Genomic DNA, 25,526 nt, shown 5'->3' on the forward strand with positions numbered 1-25,526 from the left:
GCCATTTATGCAGGTCAGGTGGGTGACGTCACTGATTGGGAGGAAGATGAGCCTTGTTCTGAGATTCCCTCCCAGAGGCACCAACAAAGAGGTTATATATGACTACTAGATTCCACACTCCAATGCTGCCCACTAAACGCCAACGTCCCTTAATGGACAGTGACATGACGCCTCCTAACCGAGCAAAATATTGATTAAGTTCCCGGATGTTAATGCATTTTCAATGGGGATTCGCGACTGAACACACTCAGAAAAACACTTGCATAATACATGTTAAAATGCTGTTCAGACCTGGATATCGAGCCAGTGTTAACCCCCAAAACGCAAATCAGCTGCAAACCGTTAATTGCAAAGCATGAATGCTGAAAAAATTTCTCCCAAAACATGGAACGTGGGTCTCACAAAACGTGAATATCATTAATAAACATATATATATTTATTTTAAGTAGTTTATGGCCTAGTTCAAAAATAATGAAGCCAAAATGTGACATATTCAAAATTTAAAAGTGGTCTTTTTTGTGAAATGTTATCATTTTAGGTATAGTTATATATCAGAGTTTCAATATTTCTATTGGTCTCGGTTCAGTCATTGCTAGAAATGATCAGTACATATATACTGTAATGTGCTACAGCGTAACGCTTGTGACAACAGTTGGAGGTATCTTCTTTAGTCTGCAGAAGCCTGAAACAAAGAAATTCTGTCCATTAGTTCCTGGTATTATTGAACAAGTAATATAATTATTCTATTGAAGCAGAGTAGGAGATATAGCTAAGGTTTTAACATAAATAAATCAAGGACTTATTCTCAGTGTTACGCTTGCGGCAGTTTTACCTTGCTTTAGAAACATGATGTTTTTTCTAGGAAATGACATTTCTACCTTTACAAAAATGTATTACTGTGTGTTAGTATGAAGCACAAACAAACTGACAAAATACAAGGTTATTTCTTTAACATTCAACTTTAAATGATAATGCTAAATATCAATGTCACACAAAATTGGTGAAAAAAGTGCTGTTTTTGGGGTAAATTTTGTGCATATCTCTGGAACTGTGCGGAATTTTTCCATGAAATTTTCAGTACCTGTCAAAGAGACTATAGGGAACTCACAGATAAATCTGGATGGTGCTAAATAAAATAACGGATTGTTCATGACAAATGCAATGCAAATCAGCAGTTAGGCTTCATTATTTTTGAACTAGGCCTTATGGATTTCAGTTTATAGATCAATTACTGTAGGAAATCTTGATCGCAAACCCTATGGCCGCAATTTTCTTTTGAGGTGCGGAGGCGATCCGAGCAGCTCTCACTTCTGTTGTCAGGCGCCCGGTCCCGCTGGATGTGTCTCGCTCCGGGATCAGTGTGATCAGGTGAGGAGTTTGACTGGGATAGTCTACCTGTCAAACTCAAAGAGGACAGAAACCTCCCCCAAATGCCACACCCCTATTCTACCCTCCTGCCCCCCCCCCCAAAAAAAAGCTTAAAATGTAAATGAAACACTTTTGCATTAAACAACTTAAAATCTTCCACAGTCGTCCTGTTGGGGGAGGTGTTGGTCTTGTGGTAAAGCAGGGGACTTGACTTGAGACCAGAGGATCGTCTGTTCAAGCCCCCACCTCACTGAAAAATTAATGAGCGCCCTTAACCCAAGCCCCCCACCCCCGCTGCTCCCGGTGTGCAGCTGCTGAGCGTTCAGTCTGTCATGAAGACATACAAAAAGTATGGTTCTGTCTGGACCAACCACGCAAACAGGAGGCAGGTGAGGGGAGCCACCGAGATGCTGACTTGGATCTGAAGGCGTTCCAGTGGCTGTGAGCAGACAGACTCTGCACCGCGTGTAGATTTGGTTTCTGTGTCTCTGAGCGCGCAGTGTTTTCTCTCTTCAGTCTTCTTGTAGCTGCTCGTTGTCTTTATCGCCATTGAACTGGAGTTGTGTCCCTTGGTAGTGTCTCCGTGTGACATGTCTGCTTCTCTTGCCCTCAGATGTGTCAGGCGGCGCGGTCGGAGGTCATGGAGGCTCCCAGGGAGACAGAGGAGGTCTGGGTTCTGTTCTCAGGGACCTGGTCAAACCGGGAGACGAGAACCTGAGAGAAATGAACAAGAAGCTGCAGAATATGTTGGAGGAACAACTTACCAAGAACATGCATCTGCAGAAGGTACGATACTATACGGTGGCAGTGACACATCCCCACCTTTCTTTTCCATGTGGTCAGAATTCCTGTAACTCTTAATTTATTCAAAAGCACCGTGTGTCTCCTGGACGATGATTAAGGCCATGCTCTTACTGTGAAGGCTGATATGTTGTAGATACAAATATAAAAGAACAACAACATTTTATTCTGCCCTCAATGTGTCATTTATGTAGCATAACTTTGAACACGTTCACTCATTAAAAAAAAAAAAAGGATAACCTGTAAATTCCGTGCTGCTGCCACATTTAATGTTTACGTAAAGAACGTGTCACTTCATGTTAGCCACAAACTTCAGAGTACCAACCCAGCCCCAAAACATCCAAAACTGAAAAACAGAAATCAATGTCAGTGAAGTAAAATTATTATTCTTATTTCACTGCAGATATTTCCATTCTTTTATTTTTTTCATCTTCAGCAGTGCAGCAGGTTCTGGGTGCAGCCAGACCTGCCTGGGATGTGATTCCAGGTCCACACTGACCTGCACATATAAAGAATAGACGCTGCATTGACCGCTACTGCCTGTTGGCGCTGACGAACCGTGTGGCCGCAATCTTGGACCGGTCGTCCGACCCGCTCCACTCAGGGCTGTTTGGCAGCACATTTAATCCATCGTAACTCTCTGAATACTAAACTAATTTTCACACAGTTTGTTTTTTCTGCAAAAGTCACACATATACAGTGGGGAAAATAAGTATTTGACCCACTGTCAGTTTTGCAGGTTTTCCCACCTACAAAGAATGTAGAGGTCTGTAATTTTTATCGTAGGTACACTTCATCTGTGAGAGACAGAATCTAAAAAAAATCCAGAAAATCACATTGCATGACTCTTAAATAATTAATTTGCATTTTATTGCATAAAATAAGTATTTGACCCCCTACCAACCAGCAAGAATTCTGGCTCACACAGACCTGTTAATTTTTCTTTTTCTTTTCTGCACTCTTTACCTGTATTAATTACACCTGTTTGAACTTGTTACCTGTATAAAAGACACCTGATCACACACTCAATCAATCACACTCCAACCTGTCCACCATAGCCAACACCAAAGAGCTGTCTAAGGACAACAGGGACAAAACTGTAGACCTGCACAAGGCTGGGATGGACTACAGGACAACAGGCAAGCAGCTTGGTAGAAGACAACAACTGTTATGATTATTTATTAGAAAGTGGAAGAAACACAAGATGACTGTCAATCTCCCTTGGTCTGGGATTCCATGCAAGATCTCACTTTGTGGGGTAAGGATGATTCTGAGAAAACTCAGAACTACACAGGAGGACCTGGTCAATGACCTGAAGAGAGCTGGGACCACAGTCACAAAGATTACATTAGTAACAAATGATGCTGTCATGGTTTAAAATCCTGCAGGGCAGCAAGGCCCCCCTGCTCAAGCCAGCAGATGTCCAGGCCCATTTGAAGTTCACCCAGTGACCATCTAGATGATCCAGAGGAGGCATGGGAGAAGGTCATGTGGTCAGATGAGACCAAAATAGAGCTTTTTGGAATCAACTCCACTTATCTTGTTTAGAGGATGAGAACAACCCCAAGAAAACCATCCCAACCGTGAAGCATGGGAGTGGAAACATCATACTGTGGGGGTGCTCTTCTGCAAAGGGGACAGGACAACTGCACCGTATTGAAGGGAGGATGGATGGGGTCATGTATTGCGAGATTTTGGCAAACAACCTCCTTCACTCAGTAAGAGCATTGAAGATGGGTCATGGCTGGGTCTTCCAGCATGACAATGACCCCAAACACACAGCCAGGGCAACTAAGGAGGGGCTCCGTAAGAAGCATTTGAAGGTCCTGGAGTGGCCTGGCCAGTCTCCAGACCTGAACTCAATAGAAAATCTTTGGAGGGAGCTGAAACGCCAAACCTGAAAGATTTGGAGAAGATCTGTATGGAGGAGTGGACCAAAATCTGTGTTGCAGTGTGTGAAAACTTGGTCAAGAACTACAGGAAACATCTGACCTCTGTAATGGCAGACAGATGTTTCTATACCAATTGTTAAGCTCTGTTTTTCTAGGGGGTCAAGTACTTATTTTATGCAGTAAAATGCAGATTATTTAAAAATCATACAATGTGATTTACTAGATTTATTTTTAAGAGTCTGTCTCTCACAGTTGAAGTGTACCTACGATAAAAATTACAGACCTCTCCATTTTTTGTAGGTGGGAAAACCTGCAAAACTGACAAGGGGTCAAATACTTATTTTCCCCACTGTAGCTATGATACAGGAAAATGGTTCGTCGTATATTAGTATATTGTGATTTTAGAATTTATACCAGAATTTAGAATATTCTGACACAGCCTGTAAACACACACTGTACATACATACATACACACACATTAATATATGATAGAGAAGCTGATAGTGGCAATAAAGTCAATTATTTACATATATAAACAAAATACTGATGAATGAATACATTATATTTCTATATAAAACATCACAATAGAAGTTATATATCAGAGAAAACGAATATATATAAATCAGAGTATCAATCTAAATGTGTGTGTGTGTGTATATATATATATATATATATATATATATATATATATATATATATATATGCAGGGGTGGTGGCCAAGTGATTAATGCGCTTGGTTTCAGTGCAGAAGGTTCCGGGTTCAAATCCCACCCCTGCCACATTTCTCCATGTAATGTGGAGTTGCGTCAGGAAGGGCATCTGGCGTGAAACCTGTGCCAATTCAACATGCAGATCCACCTTGGATTTGCTGTGGCGACCCCGAGTGCAAACAAGGGAGCAGCCGAAGGAACTTAATATATATATATATATATATAAATATATATATATATATATTTCCCCCTCTAGCTGTGGGGGAGTTTGCGTACCCGGATGATCCTAGGAGCCCCTTGTAGGGTCTCCCAAGGCAAACAGGTCCTAGGTGACGGGTCAGACTAAGGGCAGTTCAGAAGCTCCCATGACCAGTAAAAAAAAATCAAGGACCGAGACGTCACCCGGTATGGCGAAGCCGGGGGCCCACCCTGGAGCCAGACCTGAGGCTGTTCTGTCCTCTGTTCTGATCTCCTCCTGGACCACGCGTGTGTGTGTGTGTGTGTGTGTGTGTGTGTGTGTGTGTGTGTGTGTGTGTGTGTGTGTGTGTGTGTGTGTGTGTGTGTGTGTGTGTGTGTGTGAGAGAGACTGTTGACACCTTCAGAGCTTGTTTTGTTGAAGCTCCGCCCTCTGCTGCTCTCAGCACCTTATGATAATACTCATATTAACATTGTGCTTTATATTCATGCAGAACTTTACACAGTGATAAGACACTTTACAGAACAGAGAAAATAACAAAGAACAAAGCAACTTTAATGTAGAAAGATAAAAAAATCAAAATAAACAAGATTATAAAATCAGACCTTCAGGCCTTATGATGGAATCACTACAATGACCACTCTAACATGCTGCCCGCATTTCTTGCGCCTCAGCAACCAGTGTCTGCTCTTTATAATGACTGTGCACCTGCAGCCGTCAGGTCACCGACAGGTTTCAACTCCAACCTGAAGGCTGCAGGCGGACGCCAACCCACCCAGGAACCAAGGACCTCCTGGCGCCACATAAAAAAAGAGACCACGCCCAGTTCACTGTGGAGCAAGCGTCCAGGCTCGCGGAAGGCTGCGGACACGTGTTGCTTTCTGACACTGTCAATGAATGTCAAGCAAAGCCGCCCAGACCTCCCGATCCACGCACACCTCCCCCAGCTCCTCCGGGGGAACCCCAAGGCGTTCCCAAGCCAGCCGAGAGATGTAGTCCCTCCAGCGTGTCCTGGGTCTTCTCCGGGGCCTCCTCCCAATTAAGTATTGGGAGGAGGCTCCAAAATTTAACCTCCAAAATTTAACACCTCCAAAATTTAAGTATCTATCTGTGGTGAAAATTTCATCAAAATGCATGCAGTAGTTTTGACGTAATCCCGATAACAGGCAGACAAATAAGTAAATGCAGATGATTTTATGATGTAATTACAGCGCGGCTTTTTCAAATGTCTTCTTCCCTAAATTTTTTTTTAAATTCGCACGTTTGTACAGATGATTCCTCATTATTCACATTAAGGCCTTTTTTTAATGTATTTTCAGGAAATTTGGAAAAACACCCATTTTTACTCTGTGAAAGCAGGAAACAAAAAGTCCCTACCATGTTCCTGAAAATGCGCTTCTGTTGTTTCTCTGTAGGACTTGGAGGTTTTGTCCCAGGAATTAGTCCGGCTCAGTAAGGACAGAAGTCCTGGAGGTGGTGCTGCTGGATCTGTATGAGATGATCGCATGAATCCTTTCTTTTCCCTGTTGTCAGGGAGTAGACTACACCCTGGAAGCGTGTTGTTCTCTCCCTGCTTTCATACAATTTACCATTACAGGATAAGACTAAATGCTGGAACATGTCCATAGACTACATCACTAAAGGTTAGTTTTGTTTTGTTTGTTTTTAATTACTACAAAAAGAATCTTAACTTGAGTTTGCCTCATCTCTGTTACTGTTGAATGTACTGTAATAAGACTGTACTGTTCTTTACCTTTGGTCCTGGCTATGTCCTGGACAGCAGGTTCCTGAGCTGATTGGCTCATTTCCTGTGTGTCTGCCTGCTGGGTTCTGACTGTGTCCTGGAAAATATTCTGCTTGGTTTTCTTATGTAACTGACTGTATAAATTTTTGTTTATTTATTTCTGCCTCTGTCAGAATGTCTTCGACTTTATTGATCATATTTTATTTGCATTCAACCCCAGATTATGGAAGAAAAGAGAATTTGTGATGTTAAAAGAATAAATGTTTCTGCTTTATTCCTCAAACAGATGGAAATAGATGGAATAGATGGATTCCTCAAATAGATGGAATGTTGTAGCTTTTAAAGGAAGGAGAAACTAACTGAAGGCTCAAAAATGTCAAATCTAGCATTTAAATGTCGCTTGGTGTCACAGCAGAAGCCCCACCCACTCAGAGGTTCTCATAAGGCATGAATATGTTCACCTGCTGGCGCTCTACAGCGTTTCCGGGTGACACTTTGTGACTGGCTCGTGTCTCAACTCAACTCGACTTTATTTGTAGAGCACTTTCGAACAGCCAAAACCGAGACAAAGTGCTGTACACGAAGGCCATAAAAGCAACAAAGCAATCCAACAACAATAAAAACAGCAGTAAGCAAGCAAAACAACTAAAACAGAGCAAAGTCTCATATTGTGTTCAAAGCCAGTGAATAAAAGTGGGTTGTAAGATTGTTTTTTAAAACAGTGAAAAGGCCTAATGTGTAGGTAGCTCATTCCAAATTTTTGGAGCTGCAACAGAAAATGCTCAATCCTCTGAGCGTTTACTTGGACCTCGGTACCTCAAGGTACAGCTGATCAGCTGACCGGTGGCACCGTGTAGGGGTGAAGCAGCTCAGAGAGGTAGGGCAGGGTGGGGCCATTTAAAGATTTAAAAACAAATGACAGAATATTAAAATGAGCCCTAAAGTGCACAGGCAGCCAGTGGCGGGAGGCCAGGATCAGGGTAATGTGCTCCCTCTGTCCTACTCCAGTTAGCAGTGTTTTGAACTAAAGACCCTGTCACACCTTGACTATTTAGCCTGCATATGCCGGCCGTTTTCAAAACTCTGGTTCACACTGGCGTACGTCTAATAAATTAAGGCCCAGTTTACACCCAGTGGTTCGGGTCGGTACTGCAAAAACATTATTTTAATTTTTTTTATCTTGGTGGATCATTTTCATTTTGTACAGAATGCTGATAAGTGGACTGGCTGTGGAGAATGCTACTGTGAATGAATGGAGCGCTGTGTCTCTTTAAAGTGCAGGGTGCGTTCAGCTCTGCAGGACTTTTTTCCATTTTAATACACCAGTTGACTTTGATCAGAATGAAGTGCTATGTGATCTGTTGGCGTGGTGATTGTAGACAGCCACAGCAGTTTAAATGTTTAAACAGCGCATTAATCAGGCGTGATCACTTTGATTGATCGATCAGGTCGTCTGATGATCACACCACAGCTTCTGTGTGTTCAGAGCGGGACACCAGCATGAGACACGCACTAAAAAAACCACAGAGGGACTTGCTTTAAAATGCTACGTTTCAGCCATGAATTAAAGGATTTTCCAAAGTCATTTTCAGAAATCAGGAGCTTTATGTGGATTCATGTGTGATGGTGAATTGGACTGAAATGAACAGGTCAGATTTTATTTTTTTCCGTGTGTGAATGAAACAGTTGTTCTGCATACGTTCCGCAGCTTTCAGCCAATCAGTGGCCAGCATTAATGGACAGATGAGAAAATTACAAGAAACGACTGCCAACAATCACTTAACTTACCTACAACTGATGTCCAGCATGTGTGCAGGATGTGTGAGTCGCACGCTGGCATGCCTAAAATTAACTTAACTTGTAAAAAACTTACCCTTAACTTATTGGACTTATGCCAGAGTTTTTTAATAAGGTTGGTATATGCTGGCTACATCTTCAAGGTGTGACAGGGCCTTAACTGGAGATGTGCCAGGGAGGACTGGCTAACTCCAAAATAAAGTGCATTACAGTAATCCAGCCCAGAGGTTATGAAGGCAGGAATTACTGTTTCAAAATGCTGATGTGTGAGAAAAGGTTTCACCTTAGCAAGCTGCCTGAGGTGAAAGAAACTAACTACTGCACTAATTTGGAGATCCATTTTAAAATTGCTGCCATCTTAAAACCCAAATTAGTATCAGTACACTTTGCATAAGCTGCCAGTGGATCCAAACACAATACCTGTGTTTTCTTATTAAAATTCAGGAAGTTTAGGGCCATCCAGGCCTTAATGTCCTCAAGACGTGACAACAGAGGTTTGAGAGAAAAGGCATCACTTTTCCTCAGAGGGACATATAACTGGCTATCATCAGCATAACAATGAAAAGCAACACCATGTTTTCTGAGGATAGGACAGGAAGAAAAGCAGGGGTCCTAAAATTGAACCCTGTGGGACCCCGTGTAAGAGCGGAGCAGAGGAGGTGTCAGACTGGTTCTTCAGCAGGTTCTTTATCGTGTGACTTGGTTGAGTTTGTCATCAGTGGATCAAAGAGAGGTTTTGAGTTGTTCCTTCGTACTGGGTCCAGAACTTTGGAAGAGAGTCCAGATTTGTCCCGTAGAACTGCTCAGACTGATTTCAGAGACTCAGTCCAGCTGAATACACCAGAATCAGAAGGCGCAGAGAGCGCTGTTTGTTTTGTGTTCTATTTTATCTTGTGAAAAGTCTCTTCTAACAGGACTTTCACCTAGAAAGTTTTTTTCCATGGCAACAGAATGACATCCAACTCAGTCCAGACAAGAGTGATGTTTGGTTCTGATCTGGCTCAAGTCTCTGAGCAGACCTCACTCCATCAGATGAAGACTTCACATGGACAGTCTTCAATTTTCAGCAAGAGGGGGTGGAGCTTCAGCTGCATTTTGCGTGCATTCCCTCAATACAAGGGGAGATGGACGGATCTGTAGGCCAAGCACCGTGAACCTGTCCATTTAAAAAAAGAAAAAAAAGAAAAAAAAAGCAGACATTCTGGGCCATGACGTGATGAGGTCGCCACCGTACATCGCCCACTGGAATCAGGCGGGCTCCAGTCCCAGCCGGACTGGAACCCACCACCTTCCACACAGAAGGTCGGTGCTCGAGCTGTCGCTCCCTCAGTAAATACTGAGACACATAGATACTAGATTCCATGTGAGACCGGAGCTGTTTGATCCAGCTGAACTCTGGACTCTGGACTTGTGGAGCTTCCTGAAGCGTCTCCAGTCTCAGTCCTCATGGCTCGTTTCCATGCTGCTGTAGACCTGTTTGCACTGTGTTAGACTCTGTACGTTTCTACAGTGCAGGCTGCTCTCTGGACTAGGACTCGGGCTCCCAATATATAGACCGGTGTTCGATTCCAAGTCTGTGCTTCATCTGTGCCCTCATCTTCACCATCTCAGTCCCCCCAGCTATAAATGGGTACTGGTCTTGGGTGGGTGAGTAACCTGTGATGGACTTGAGTCCTGTCCATGGAGGGTTGCAGACACTCGTGCCTCAAGTTACGGTCCCAGGGCCCGGCGGTGCCGGGACAAAGTCGTAGTGAGTTGGGCAGTGTGTGGACTGCTTGTTTGAGTCCCATGTCCAGGCTAAGGACAGACTCTTTGGGCCTGGATAGGAGTTATTTCTAGTTAGCCAACACAATTGATCCATTATTGATCAGGACCAAAGATATTGGAACTTGTATGTTTTGACCAAAACAATAAATGTTTGATTGACAGCTTCCTGTAATCGTAGCTCGAGTTTAGTTGATGGCTTTGCGTTTATAGCTTTTGTAATTCTTCAGGCTGTCTGGCTGCTCGTAGTCCAAACTGTATTGTATTGATCTTCCATGAGCTTCAAAAGTAAATACTGTATATGGTGGAATTGTTTGAAACATACTTTGGTCTGAGGGTTCAGTCTATGTCCTGGAGCGTGTTTGGCTCTTTATCCAGGTTCATTAATCAGAAATATTTTGAAGGGGGAAAAAATTGTTGTTGTCTTTAATCATCTCTTTCCAGATCATCTTTTTTTAAATTTAATTATTTTCTGATCATTGTGACACTTTTTATCCCCCCGGTATTAAATAAGGATATAGCGATCGGCATGTATGCCCGTCTGTCCGTTTTTGTTTTTCACCAAAATCATCAAGCAGTCCCTGACACAGTCTGCTGTCCCGTCATGCCTGAAGATCTCCACCATCGTCCCCCTACCCAAGAAACCCCCCAGAACCAGCCTCAGTGATAACTGGCCTGCTGCTCTCGCACCGGTGGTGAGGAAGTGTTTTGAAAAACTGGTTACAAGTCACAGCATGTCTTTCCTAACCCCCACTTTAAACCCAAACCAATTTGCTTATAAGGCCAAGAGGTCAACAGAGGACGCCGTGACCTCTGTCCTCCACACCAAGCTGATCCACCTGGACCAACAGGGTAACTACGCCCGTTTTCTCTTCATCAGCATTCAGCACCATCCTCCCCCACGGCCTCGTGAGGAACCTGCTGAACCTGTCTGCCTCATTACACGTGTCTCTCGATTAAGGACTTACTCAGCTCAACTCAACCTTTATTTCAAAAGCACGTTTAAAACAACAGCAGTCGACCAAAGTGCTGCACTTAATTTAACAAATGGGCACCAAGTTACCCCCAATTGTAAATAAATGAAGAATAACAATAAAATTACAACAGGCAATAAAACAGATAAAAGACAAAGTAAAATAGAGTAAAAAGTTGTAGGATATCATTTCATTTGATTTAATTAATTTACATAGTGCCAAATCACAACAAAGCTGCCTCAGGCGCAACACTTAGGTAAGGTCTAACCTCACCAACCCCTAGAGCAGGAACACAGGCAATTGTGGGAAGGAAAAACTCCATCTGAGGATACTGAGTGAGTGATCTGACAGAAAGAGAGTCAGGATTGGTCCCCACATATCCACAGCTCTCACACTCAGCACCGGGACTCTTCAAGGCTGTGTGCTAAGCCCACTGCTCTTCACCCTCTGCACTTCTGACTGCACCCCGTCCACACCAGCAACACCTTCATTAAGTATGCAGATGACACCACAGCGGTCACCTGTATCACTGGAGGAGATGAATCCACCTACCGGCAGGAGGTGGAACAGCTGATGGTGTGGTGTAGAGAAAATAACCTGCTCCTGAACACACCCAAAACCAAGGAGCTAATCATAGACTCCAGGAGAAACAAAACAGACATTCAGCCTGTTATCACTGGGCGGACCTGTGTGGAAAGGGTCAGGGACTTCTGTTTCTTGGGAGTCTACATAGAGCAGAAACTGACCTGGGACAGGAACACCACACACTTGGTAAAGAAGGCACAGCATAGACTCCACTTTCTGAGAATCCTCAGAAAAAATTACATCAACCAGAGATGTCTGGTGTCTTTTTCTCGCTCTGCCATGGAGAGCATCCTCACATACTGCCTCTGGATATGGTTTACCAGCTGCACGGGGTAAAACAGGAAAGAGCTCCAGAGAAGATCACTGGGTGCCCTCTACCCACACTGGGGGACCTTCATGGCTCTTACTGTCTCAGGAGAGCCAACACCATCCTAAAGGACTCGTCCCACCCTGGACACACTCTGTTTGAGCTCTGGTTGATGTTCTTTTCCTGAGGAGGGACCAATCCTGACTCTCTCTGTGAGTGATCTGACAGAAAGTGCTTAAGCCAAAGACGTGGACTGAGGCAGACCGAGGTTCAGCAGCTTCCTCATGAGGCCGTGGGGGAGGATGGTGATGAATGCTGAACTATAATCCAGCATTGAGGATTTGGGCAGAAAAATACTTGCTTATTATCAACATTTGTGCCTTCATTTGTTTTTATGTTTGTCACTGTAAAAGTAATTCATTTTAATTTTCAAATTTCTGCATGTGAATCAAATTCAAAGGGTTTCCACTGCAGCTTGTTCAAGAAGCTTTTTAAAAAAATATTTTGTGACCCTGGAATTAGTTCAGTCTTTTACACCAAAAGCAAAAAATATTGTTCATAATTTAATTATGACTGTAAATCTTCTACATGTTGCAAACATCAATGCTGCATGTAATTATATTATTGACATTAAATCTGCTCTGAAAATGTTCTGAAGTGCTGCTGTATTGGGATCTGTTTGTGCTGGGCTGCAGCCTGGTCTTTGTGTTGGGATCTGTCTATGTGCTGGGCTACAGCCTGGTCTTTGTGTTGGGATCTGTTTATGTGCTGAGCTGCAGCCTGGTCTTTGTGTTGCGATCTGTCTATGTGCTGGGCTACAGCCTGGTTTTTGTGTTGTTGGCTTTCTTCACACTTTTGAGTTTGTGTATACACTGTGAATTATAAATTCTGACATTTGTGATGCAAATTATAGTAAATAAATTGTTTCATTCTGCTGATGTGAATTTTTTCTTCTGCAGTTTTTGTGTGAAAGTAGAAACATACAAACTTTTTTCCCATTGTTTTGTATTTTATGAAGTTTGACACAAACTTCATTTTTCTTAAAGATCATTTTGATTTAATCAGGTCACTGAATTTAAAATATTTTCACAAATAAATGAAAAACAATTTGTATAACCAATATTGTAAAAAGTGGCCAAATGACTGACCAACAACGTTTTCATATGAAATAAAAACAGATGTGAAATAAATCTTCACTTTGCGCTGAATGTCAGTTTTACATTGCAGAAATTTTATCCCCCCTTGCTGAAATGTCTATAGCTCTGCACCTGTCTATGTGCATCTGCCCCCTGAGCACCTGGCTGAGGTGGGTCCATGTGGCTCCGCCTCCTGAGTGCCTGGCTGAGGTGAGTCCATGTTGCTCCGCCTCCTGAGTGCCTGGCTGAGGTGGGTCCATGTGGCTCCGCCTCCTGAGTGCCTGGCTAAGTTGGACCTCATTTTGTGTTTTTACTTGAATTCATGTTTTTTTTTAATATTTGTGAAGCCTCTTTGTCAAAATGCTGCAGATGCTTCTTTTGTTTATAGGTCTTTTTTGCTTTTTAATAAAATTGTTTTATTCACTACAGTTTGAATGAGTTAGAACTTGTTAAAATTAGCTGGTTAGAGATTGAAACCAAATTATTATTCATGTCTTTCCTTTGTTTGCTTTTTGTTCATCTGTTTCCTTTTTTTCCTCTCATTTCTCCTCCGTTCTTCACTTTCTGGCAGTGACGACGCCTCTTTTTTTTCCCCGTAATCCTGTCCTTTAATGCTTTTCAGATGTCGTGTTTGGGCTGTCCGCGGGGACACAAGGCCGCTGGTTTCCTGCTCTTTGCTAATTAACGGTCCGGAACCCTCCGTGTCTCCGAGGGGCTGGATTAGTGAGGTGACCACCTCCTTAACTAGATAGCGTCTGATTGGTTGACATGGGGGTTAATTGAAGGCAGGTTTTAATTAAAAGGAAGCCACTGAGGATGTTTGTCCATCTCTGACTCAAAGCTTTGTGGGACTCGAATAATGTTGGGTGGTCGTTACCCATAATGCATCGCTGCTGGAAGATTCTGATTGTTGTGGCTGTAAAATCGTCATTTTGTTTAATATGTGATCTTTGATTAAGTTAATTTTCAGCTACCGTCAATAACGGCTTTGTGGTTTCATTAGCATCCCGCCTTCATTCTGAAAGCCGTCAGAACACTGATGACATCACCAAAATGACATCAGTGTTTCATAACAATTGCACAGATGTGACACCGAACATGCAGGAAAAAAGCGTTGCAGGGTTTGGTGACGTGAAGACGACATTGAGACGCTAATAGAGCAGCGCAGTCTCGTTTGAACCCCTACGTTAGCTGTGTCCTGGAGGGCCTCCATCCTGCATATTTTCTAACTCCTACTTGTTCCACTTGCAGGCAATTAATCAGGTGTGCTCAGCCAATCAAGAGCTGGAAGACACCTCTTTTAAAAAATCAGGTGTGACTTGAGTAGGGAGATGTGGAAAACCTGCAGGCCAGGGGCTCTTCAGGAACAGGGTTGGTGACCCCTGCTGTATTTTAAATATATATTTTGTACTGTCCTAGGCTCAGGGAGCTGCCGTGGGAGCACGCCAAAATGGCAAAGATGATCAAACAGCACCACATTTGGATGGGGCAGAGAGTCCAGCAGCCGTGGTTCATGGTCAGTGGGCTGGACACTTGTCTGCACTAGGTGGGATTACCCTTTTTCTTATTCTTCTTGTAAATCAGGACCACAATGGGAAAATGTCTCATGATGGTGACCGTGGTCAGCCACCATGTACAGAGGTGGGCTTAATCACAGCTGCACCGTGGAGGACCTCTGTGGATCTGGACATGGTTCTGCAGCTGGTTATTGCGTGCCATCCATGATGGTTGATGTTGTGCACCTGGACATTATTCTCCGGATTGTGATCATGCACCAATCGTGTGAGTGTTCCAGTTGGGATCTCTTTGATAGAGTGGACCTGGACATTATTCTTCAGCTGGTGATTGCACGTGATTCATGCGTGATGACTTCTTTGATGGTGTGGACATATTTTTTAATTTAACCAGGTTAGTCTCGTTGAGATCGCGATCTCTTTTACAAGGAAGACCTGGACAATTCTAAAGTTTCCAATTCACCTAAACTGCATGTCTTTAAATGTGGGAGGAAGCCGAAGTACCTGGAGGAAACCCACACAAACATGGGGAGAACACACAAACTCCACACAGAAAGGCCACAGCTGGGAAAAGAACCCATGACCTTGTTGCTGTGAGGCAACAATGCTAACCACTAATCCACCGTGCTTGGAATTTAATCTTAAAAATTGTTCTTGACAGGCGGTGTGGCACAAAAAATGGGCAGACACCACATGCAGACTCACAGACACGATGTAGGAATAAAAAGATGACTTTATCATTGAAGCAGGCCAAGGTACGGTACACAGGTAGTCAGGCAGCAACGCAAAAGCACAGACAAGGGTCAGGTAAAAGGCAAAGTCAAAAAACAAGTAGGTTTCAGAAACTCAGACAAATTACAAGGGCTGAGGGCAGAGATGAAATCCAGAGCATAAAGTGAGGTCGAAGCATGGCAGAGCAAAACAGGACTTGGTAGAAAAGGCTGGAACGTAGATACGAGATCTGAACAAACTGGCAGGGAAGTGAAGGACTGTGAGGGCTTAAATCATGGCAGGCTAATTAGGGCGAGAAAAGAGGAAGAGGTGTGAGGAAGGTTTTGGAAGGGGTGCGACTGAGCAAAACAAAGGTAAGTGCAAGAGAGTGTGGTGAGAGAAAAACGAAGCAAACCAAACCAAGAGAAGTAGGTGACAGAAAACCCAATGGAGAAAAATGTGCCCAGGGGCCCACAGTGTAAAAGTGAACAAAACAAGTGGGTGCACTAAGAAATAAAGTGACAGACCAAAACAGAGAACAACAAGCATATAAAAGACTACAACCACAACTAGAACGGAACCGAAAATAAATGACCAGTAAACAAAGCCAGAGATTACAGGTAATGCAGAAAACGCAATAAATGAACACAAAATAAATAAAACCCATGACCAACAGATCACAACCAGATAAGACACAGAAGATGAATAAGAAACAATAATTAAAACAATAAAACAACTGGGAAAAGGGAGGCAGGTGCTGACAGGGGACAACTATAGAGGCACAACCCGGGCTGGGGCAAATCCTGACACTTCTACAAGCAGGTAAATGCCCTGTTCAGTTTTTTCTCCTTTGTATTTTGTTCTCCTCAGTGGAGCTGGTAGGCTTTATTTTATTTTACTTTGAGAGAGTCTGTTGGATTTTGGAACTCGTGTGCAAAATCTGCTGTCTATACCAGAGCAGCACGTTGTTTTAACCACGTTATAGCACCACCATGAACGTGCACACGGACCTCTCCGCTATTGTTCAAGCTGTCTGATCACACAGATGTTTTTTTTGTTTGTTTTTTTGATTTTTCATAGTTCTATCGACAACACAAAGCTGAGCCTCTCGCAGACTGTTTTTAAGAGGCTGCGTTTGATGACCGTGCATGCGCACTAAGTCTTCTCACAGTGGAGAGTGGCTACTGCTTTTCCTGTGACTGCATCAAAATGAAGAGTTATCACTTTAAAACAAGAAGACACATTTGTTTTCTCTTTTATATGATGAGCATATTGTGTTATTATGCTTTTTATTATTTTTTTACTCTTACTGTGCTTTTAATCTTTAAATTATGCTCTTTCTCTTGTGTTGCCCATTTTGTTTTATTGAGTTGTTTTATGTGCAGCACTTTGGGGCGACGCTGTCGTGATTTGGCGCTATATAAGTTGAATAAATTGAACTGAAGACCTCATATGACATCACACATATGGAACCTTAAAGAGCAGCTACATTCCACTCAAGCTCACGCTGGGACGCTTGGAATAGTCACATCACCGATGCTGGAAACACACGAGTACTTTGTTTTCGGATGTCTTCATAGCTGTTTGTTACGAATCCCGTATACTTTTGAGGCCGGTCACGGAAGTGCACAAAGTAATCCCGGTGGATCATCGGATGCTCACTAACCAGTGAAGAAAGTTTAACAGAAATTCTAGAATTCCAATTTTGGGCGGAAAATGTGGAATTTTCTGGCAAAATCAAGCATCAATTGAAGCAAAATGTTGTCAGAGTTGTGCCTGTCGGCCATTTTGATGTTTACTGGACCTGGCAGCCAATCACAAGACTTGGGACAAAGCGGTGCACTATGCCGGCCTCCCGTTGGTTGTGTCGTGTCTAGTGGCAAAGGTTTCCGGGTTATTTTTGTTTTTCTGGTGTGTGTTGGATTATTTTGGTATCACTTGGAAGCGTCTCTGAGACGCCACAGTGCCCTTAAGGCTCACATTTTAATGTCCGAATCCGAGACTGAAGGATAAATGTTACGTGCCACCGCTCGTCCATATGTTTTTCCGTAAATCCCGTATCATGCTGAAACTACAAACAAAATGGATGATGGCTATGGCTATGATGAACAGCAGCGGTCATCATAGCCACAGAAATCACACAAATCCTCAGGATGTCCCAGACAGCAATCCAATCAACTGCAGCAAATGCTTTGCGAAAATCAACATCGGCCACAAAGAAGCAATGCTCTGGTCTCTCAGACCATGAGAAACAAAATTCTCTGGTCTGATGAGACAAAGGGGTTTCCACTTTGTTTGCGTGCTGTTACTGTGACAGAGCAAGCAATCCTGGCTGTTTGTGAACTCACAGGTTATATTCCCTTGACCGTTCATGTTCCACACTGTGTGTCTTCCATTCTGCATGATCAAAAGATGTCAAATATGTCTTCTTCCCGCTGGATGAAATATCACAGAACTGTGTTGGGTTTACCTGATGTTACCATCAACCATGTTCCACCTTGAACCCAGCAACCCTGTTGCCTCTGCCAGAGCTGTGATGTGCCAATTCAGGAGGTTTTGACTCCCAGACCTGATCTTTCTTCTGTCCCCATTTCAAACAGTGACATGATCCTGTATGTACAGTGGGGCAAAAAAGTATTTATTCAGGCCCTGATTGTGCAAGTTCTCCAAGTTAGAAAGATGAGAGAGTTCAACTTGAATGAGTCTTAAAGCCGTAGCTGAACCCAGGCCCCCTGCATATATGCTTTTATCCAAACCATGAGTATAACTGCAGTAAATAAAGGAGACCAGACTTGTTCCCTTTTCCTCACAATATAGATGATTCTGAGACAGAACCTGGGGGGAACGATGATTCAATGTCAACATTATGTTTACCTTGATTAACCCTCTGTGGCTGACGCCATCGTATATGACAGCTGAGACCAAGCTTTACTAAATTAGAAATAACCTTTTAATGATATGAGATAGAAACTTACTTTTTTTTTTAACTCCGCAGACTTTGCGCCACCATCTTTGTACTCCTCATAGAAGCTGTGTGATGACGTGTGCAATGTGAGTGTCCAATCGGAATTGGTTCACCGTCACATGGTTTTCCAAAATCCAATCGTAGGGCAGATTTACCTCACGTGATAAACCAAAGATCGTTTTTAGTAGTGATGTGTTACTAGTTGGCCCATTTGAATAGCCATCTGGCTGTTGGCGCCATTGCGCCCTGCGCCACTGCGCACAGCGATCAGTGAAAGTGAGCAGATGGAGTGCCTCTCACACAATCTCATGTGCTCAAGCAGAGTGTGTGAGTTTCAAAGATGCTCCACTCCTCATTACCTGTGAATGTTATTGAATAAGCCTGTGGCAAGCTCTCTCGCTCCAGTATAAAGCACTGTTTACTATATCAATGGAGCAAGGGGGGAGGGGCTGCTCCTCAGAGTGTAAATGGGCCAAAGTGTGAAAGCTGCTTTCAGAGCAGGACAGAAGACTCCAAAACACAGTAGAAGTAGGAGTAGAGGTTTGTGATTTGACCTTTGTGTAATAGTAGACAGAAATTGCTTTGAGATTAAGACAAACAAAACACATAGACCATTTTGTATATATTTTTCAAAATGTGCATTTGTGTTTATTTTTTGAACCTTTTTGTTGAGCAGTCTTTCACACAAGAGCCCAAATTACCTTTATAAAGTGTCAAAACAGTTGTTTATAGTTTGCTGTGTGTTTTGAATAAATATGTGTGGAAAATTATTTTCCGCTTTACTTTTTCCATTTTTCTTACTTTATTTCTGATTGTAAACCTTTATTACACTTATAAAACACAACTATAGCATATATATTCTGAAAGTACAGGTTGTCCTGAAAAAAAGAGACACAAAACTTGATTGTGGGATGCAGGGAGAGCTGTTTACAGCAATAATAAAACATTTATGCTAGACGAGTGAACTGTCCAAAAAAATGCAGTCGGACCCCAGAGGGTTAAAATGCTTTCTGAAATTATTCTTTTGCCTAAGGGAATGTCTGTGATTTTGAAGAATGTAATCCGATGGCGTGTTGTCTTAAACTTGCAAAGGTGTGACAATACAGATGCTCTATTATGTTCTCATTCATATGTATGATTTGTTATTATTCTATGATTTGATCATATATGATCAAAAGGGAGGAAATGTGAAAACAAAATAATTGTCTTTATGTGACGCCATGTTTATTTGATATTGTGTTAATCACTGTGGGAATGCACTGTGAAATGTCCTTGCTTAATCCAGAGACTGTTCATGCAGTTTGTGCAAAACGACTGATAGCCACGTTTATGTCTAACCCAGTGTGACACAGAGTTTGTTCTGATCGCACCTAACTGCAGCCTTGAGACAAAACAATTTTTGTGGGAATTCCTCTCTCCACAGCCTGTTTCCAGATGAAGTCACTTTCAGGTAGCTACCAGTATCAGTTTGGGTAGATGAGCTCATGAGAACTTAGCACACGAACACTGTCCTGACATGTCTACATAAGGGTGCACTCTAAGTACTGACACACACACATGCTCAGACACTTGCGGTATGCTGTTCGTTTGGTGTGTCCAAAGTGCTTTGTATAATAAACCTGTTAATTTTGACAGTCAACTTCCTGACTCTTCCTTCCACAGACGGCCAGAGACCGCTTGGTCCAAAGTTAAGATTTTGCCTTGGTAACGGACAAACGGATGGGCGGTCGTATGGATGGACAGACAGACGGCCAGATGGACGTCTGATGGATGGATGGAGAGACAGACAGTCGGATGGATGGATGGACATGTTGGACAAAGATGCCATTAGATGATTCATCTTTTTTGTTCAGTGTCAATCAAAACGGATTAATAATACCGCTTCTGTGGTTAGTTGGTTAGTAAAAGTAGTTCAGCCTGAATATTAACAGTTTAACAACAAAAACACAATATGTTCAGAAACAAATTTACAGATAGAATATTTCAGAAAATGTTGAAATCTAATGGGGGGGCAAAATGCCTAAAATATCAATTTCACACAGTCACTGACACATTTTGAAACATTTTGAGTGAATCAGTGGTTTTCTTTTTGACAGTCAGGATGAAGACGAACCTTTCCATCATTCGTTAACAGTAAATCTGTCCGGGTGAGATACTTCTCAAAAATTGAGCGACTGTACAAAAAGGAGGTAAGTGAGGGAAGCCACCAACATGCCGGGGCACCTCCTCAGCACTGATGGCTCTCAGTGGCTGTGACTGGAGACATGGACTCGTTTGGACCCGTTTGACTTTGAAATCCAGCCGCTGAACTCTGCTAAATGAAGGTCAGAGGAGCAGACCGGCTTAGTTTGTCTGCTGATAACTGGAACTTATGGAGGAAATTCCACATCAGCGAAACACTGAAATGTCAGTTTTCATTAGTTGTACTGCAGAATTATTTATTTATTTATTTATCATGTAACGTGGGTTGGGATCATCTGATAAAAGAGGCGTGGCCTCTGTGTGTTTGTGTATCCGGAGCATCAATTGAAATCCAGAAAGAGCTGACTTTCATCCTTTGGCATACTTATATATTTTTTTTATGAGGATTCAAGTCATGAAAACAGCTCTTCCACAATAAGACCCTGTATTTCAAAATAAAAGCCTGCGAAGTTGCTGCAGACCTGACAAAGTTCATCAGTTTGTCCATCCTCCAACATCCCAGACAGCAGATTCAAATCCGAACATTTTCTGTGTGCATGTGACCCAAAAACCCAAAATTAAGCCGTTCACACTCCGGATAAAACAGCAGAATTGTGTCTCAACAGTGTCTCACACAGGCCAAAATAAAGAAAAAAAGAAATGTGATCTAATGTGAACACGGTCACAGTGCAAATGTAAAACTTCAGTTATTGGTAATCTCTTTACATGCTTGTTGTTCTGGCTAAACAGCTTCAAAAAAGGTTATTGACAACGAAAATTCATTTTAGAAAATTTAACACAACTGAAAACAGATTAAGCCTTCAATAAAGACTTTCATAAAAGGCAAGACATTTTTCTATGTCAATACTTAAACTAGAAGCACTCAGAGAGTGCAAACCTCCGCCAAGGCCATGGGATCACTGACAACATCAAAGTACTCATGAATGTAAGTCTTCCTGCGCACATGCGCTCATAATTAATGGTTTCTGATGTTTCTTATTCCTCTCCCGAAGTGAGGAAACAGGTGCATTTCCGAAAAACGTCTCACTCAGCATTTCTCTGCGTGTGATGTAGTTAAGAACAAAACAGAAACATCCCAGACAGAGACAGACTGAGGGAAACAAATGTGGTTCTGTCCAATAACGAAGCTTCAGAGCTTTTCTTTGAAAGCAGTGGCTCGGATTTACAGAGGAGACAACACACTTCACCCCGAAACTCAACTTTTTCAGAGTCTGTCGGATTTTGGAACTTAAAGTGTCGTGACGCTGCTGTTTGTGTCACAGCTGCTGGTTTTACTGCTGCTGTGATCATGGATGTGCCTGGACACGCAGATGTATGTCTCATATTGGGAAAAACTCAGAAGATGCTATTTTCAGGAGATAGTGGACTCTAATGTGCCACAATCCTGACAGATGTTGAGTTGAAGGCAGAGCTGCGATTGGACATTATGTGCGCACAATCAGAACCTGAGAGCAAGTGGACCTGGACCTTATTCTCTGGCTGAGTGGAACTTCTCTGGCTGTGGATCTGAGTGTGGACGAGTGGACTGTACCATGGCTGCCGATCGCAATTACGATCATGCGCATGTGATTCGCGCGTGGGAGCTTGTTTTTTCTGGACTAATTTGGAAATCTTTACACTAGATGAGTGGAATGTTAATTTATTTCATCTTTAGCTTTGTGTTCTTTTCAGTGGTGCTATTTACTCTGACAGAGTGTGTTTTGTGTCTGTGTGTGTTTGTGTGCTGTGTCTGTGTGTGTTTGTGTCTGTGTGTGTGTGTGTGTGTGTGGGGTGTGTCTGTCTGTCTGTGTCTGTGTGTGTGTGTGTGTTTGTGGTATATGTGTGTGTGTGTGTGTGTGGTGTGTCTGTCTGTCTGTGTCTGTGTGTGTGTGTGTGTTTGTGGTATATGTGTGTGTTTGTGTATGGTGTATCTGTGTCTGTGTGTTTGTCTGTGTGTGCTTTGTGTATTTATGTGTGTGTCTGTGTGTGGTGTGTCTGTGTTTGTGTGTGTTTTGTATCTATATGTGGGTTTGTGTGTGTTTGTGTCTGTGTATGTGTGTCTGTGTCTGTTTGTGTGGTGTGTTTGTGTGTGTTTGTGCCTGTCTGTGTTTGTGTCTCTTTGTGTGTGGTGTGTCTGTGTGTGTGTGTGTGTGTGTTTATGTCTGTGTGTGTGTGTGTGTTTGTGTGTGTTTATGTCTGTGTGTGTGTGTGTGTGTGTGTGTTTGTGTGTGTCTGTGTGTGCTATGTCTGTGTGTGCTTGTGTCTGTGTGTGTTTGTGTGTGGTGTGTCTGTGTGTGGTGTGTGTCTTTGTGTATGTGTTTGTATGTATTTGTGCCTTTCTGTGTGTATGTGTTTGTGTCTTTGTGTGTGTGTGTCTGTGTGTCTTTGTGTTTGTGTCTGTGTGTGTGTCTGTGTTTGTGTGTGCTGTGTCTGTGTGTGTTTTTGTGTCTGTGTGTGCTATGTCTGTTTGTGTCTGAGTGTGTGTGTGTGTGTTTGTGTGTATTTGTGCCTGTCTGTGTGTGTGTGTGTTTGTGTCTGTGTGTGTTTGTGTCTGTGTGTGCTATGTCTGTTTGTGTGTGTGTTTGTGTCTGAGTGTGTGTTTGTGTCTGTGTGTGCTGTGTCTGTTTGTGTGTGTGTTTGTGTCTGAGTGTGTGTTTGTGTCTGTGTGTATGTGTTTGTGTGTATTTGTGCCTGTCTGCATCTGTGTTTGTGTCTCTTTGTGTGTGTGTGTTTGTTTGTGTTTGTGTCTGCGTTTGTGTGTGTTTATGTCTGTGTGTTTGTTTGTTTGTTATTTCTGTGTGTGTGTTTGTGTGTGTTTGTTTGTATGTGTGTGGTGTGTGTATGTGTGTGTTTTGTGTCTGTGTGTGCTTTGTGTGTTTATGTGTGTGTTTGTGTCTGTGTGTGCTTTGTGTGTATGTTTATTTCTGTGTTTGTGTGTGTGCTGTGTCTGTGTGTGCTTATGTGTGTGTGCTGTGTCTGTGTGACCTTTGTGTGTATGTTTGTCTGTGTGTTTGTGTGTGTTTGTGTCTGTGTGTGCTGTGTGTGTGTGTGGTGTGTCTGTGTGTGCTATGTCTGTCTGTGTGTGTGTGTGTGTGTGTGTGTGGTGTGTCTGTGTGTGCTATGTCTGTTTGTGTGTGTGTGTTTGTGTGTGTGTTTGTGTCTGAGTGTGTGTTTGTGTGTATTTGTGCCTGTCTGTGTGTCTGTGTTTGTGTCTCTTCGTGTCTGTGTGTGTGTTTGTGTTTATGTATGTGTGTTTGTGTCTGTGTGTGCCATGTCTGTCTGTGTGTGTCTGAGTGTGTGTGTTTGTGTGTGTGTGTGTGTATTTGTGCCTGTCTGTGTGTCTGTGTTTGTGTCTCTTTGTGTGTGTGTGTGTGTTTGTGGCTGTGTGTGCTATGTCTGTTTGTGTGTGTGGTGTGTGTGTGTTTGTGTGTGTGTGTCTGAGTGTGTGTGTTTGTGCCTGTCTGTGTGTCTGTGTTTGTGTCTCTTCTTGTCTGTGGGTGTGTGTTTGTGTCTGTGTATGTGTTTGTGTGTGTTTATGTCTGTGTGTGTGTGTGTGTGTGTTTGTGTCTGTGTGTGCTATGTCTGTGTGTGGTCTGTGTGTGTTTATGTGTGGTGTGTCTGTGTTTGTGTGTGTTTATGTCTGTGTGTGTGTGTGTGTTTGTGTCTGTGTGTGCTATGTCTGTGTGTGGTCTGTGTGTGTTTGTGTGTGGTGTGTCTGTGTTTGTGTGTGTTTGTGTCTTTGTGTATGTGTTTGTATGTATTTGTGCCTTTCTGTGTGTATGTGTTTGTGTCTCTTTGTGTGTGTGTGTCTGTGTGTCTTTGTTTGTGTTTGTGTCTGTGTGTGTGTCTGTGTTTGTGTGTGCTGTGTCTGTGTGTGTTTTTGTGTCTGTGTGTGCTATGTTTGTGTGTGTGCGTCTGTGTGTGTGTTTGTGTCTGAGTGTGTGTGTGTGTTTGTGTGTATTTGTGCCTGTCTGTGTGTGTGTGTGTGCGTGTTTGTGTGTATTTGTGCCTGTCTGTTTGTCTCTTTGTGCTTGTGTGTGTGTTTGTGTCTGTGTGTGTGTGTTTGTGTCTGTGTGTGCTATGTCTGTTTGTGTGTGTGTTTGTGTCTGAGTGTGTGTTTATGTCTGTGTGTGCTGTGTCTGTTTGTGTGTGTGTTTGTGTCTGAGTGTGTGTTTGTGTCTGTGTGTATGTGTTTGTGTGTATTTGTGCCTGTCTGCATCTGTGTTTGTGTCTCTTTGTGTGTGTGTGTTTGTTTGTGTTTGTGTCTGCGTTCGTGTGTGTTTATGTCTGTGTGTTTGTTTGTTATTTCTGTGTGTGTGTTTGTGTGTGTTTGTTTGTTTGTTTGTATGTGTGTGGTGTGTGTATGTGTGTGTTTTGTGTCTGTGTGTGCTTTGTGTGTTTATGTGTGTGTTTGTGTCTGTGTGTGCTTTGTGTGTATGTTTATTTCTGTGTGTTTGTGTGTGTGCTGTGTCTGTGTGTGCTTATGTGTGTGTTTGTGTCTGTGTGACCTTTGTGTGTATGTTTGTCTGTGTGTTTGTGTGTGTTTGTGTCTGTGTGTGCTGTGTGTGTGTGTGTGTGTGTGTGTGTGTGGTGTGTCTGTGTGTGCTATGTCTGTTTGTGTGTTTGTGTGTGTGTGTGTGGTGTGTCTGTGTGTGCTATGTCTGTTTGTGTGTGTGTGTTTGTGTCTGAGTGTGTGTTTGTGTGTATTTGTGCCTGTCTGTGTGTCTGTGTTTGTGTCTCTTCGTGTCTGTGTGTGTGTTTGTGTTTATGTATGTGTTTGTGTCTGTGTGTGCCATGTCTGTCTGTGTGTGTCTGAGTGTGTGTGTTTGTGTGTGTGTGTGTATTTGTGCCTGTCTGTGTGTCTGTGTTTGTGTCTCTTTG

General features: G+C 42.8%; 1 protein-coding gene across 1 annotated transcript in view; it reads left to right on the plus strand.

Moving 5' to 3' along the window:
- The window catches only part of gripap1 (GRIP1 associated protein 1), a 47,612-nt gene extending 37,243 nt beyond the window's left edge, over positions 1-10,369 (plus strand). The window contains exons 9-10 of the mRNA XM_034171449.1: positions 1,982-2,154; positions 6,383-10,369. Of these exons, the coding sequence (XP_034027340.1) occupies positions 1,982-2,154; positions 6,383-6,463 (254 nt within the window). The 3' untranslated portion in view covers positions 6,464-10,369. The remainder of the gene's footprint in view (positions 1-1,981; positions 2,155-6,382) is intronic.
- Positions 10,370-25,526: the final 15,157 nt, after the last annotated feature.

This window comes from Thalassophryne amazonica, chromosome 6 (assembly GCF_902500255.1).
Source record: "Thalassophryne amazonica chromosome 6, fThaAma1.1, whole genome shotgun sequence".
Classification (NCBI taxonomy): Eukaryota; Metazoa; Chordata; class Actinopteri; order Batrachoidiformes; family Batrachoididae; genus Thalassophryne; species Thalassophryne amazonica.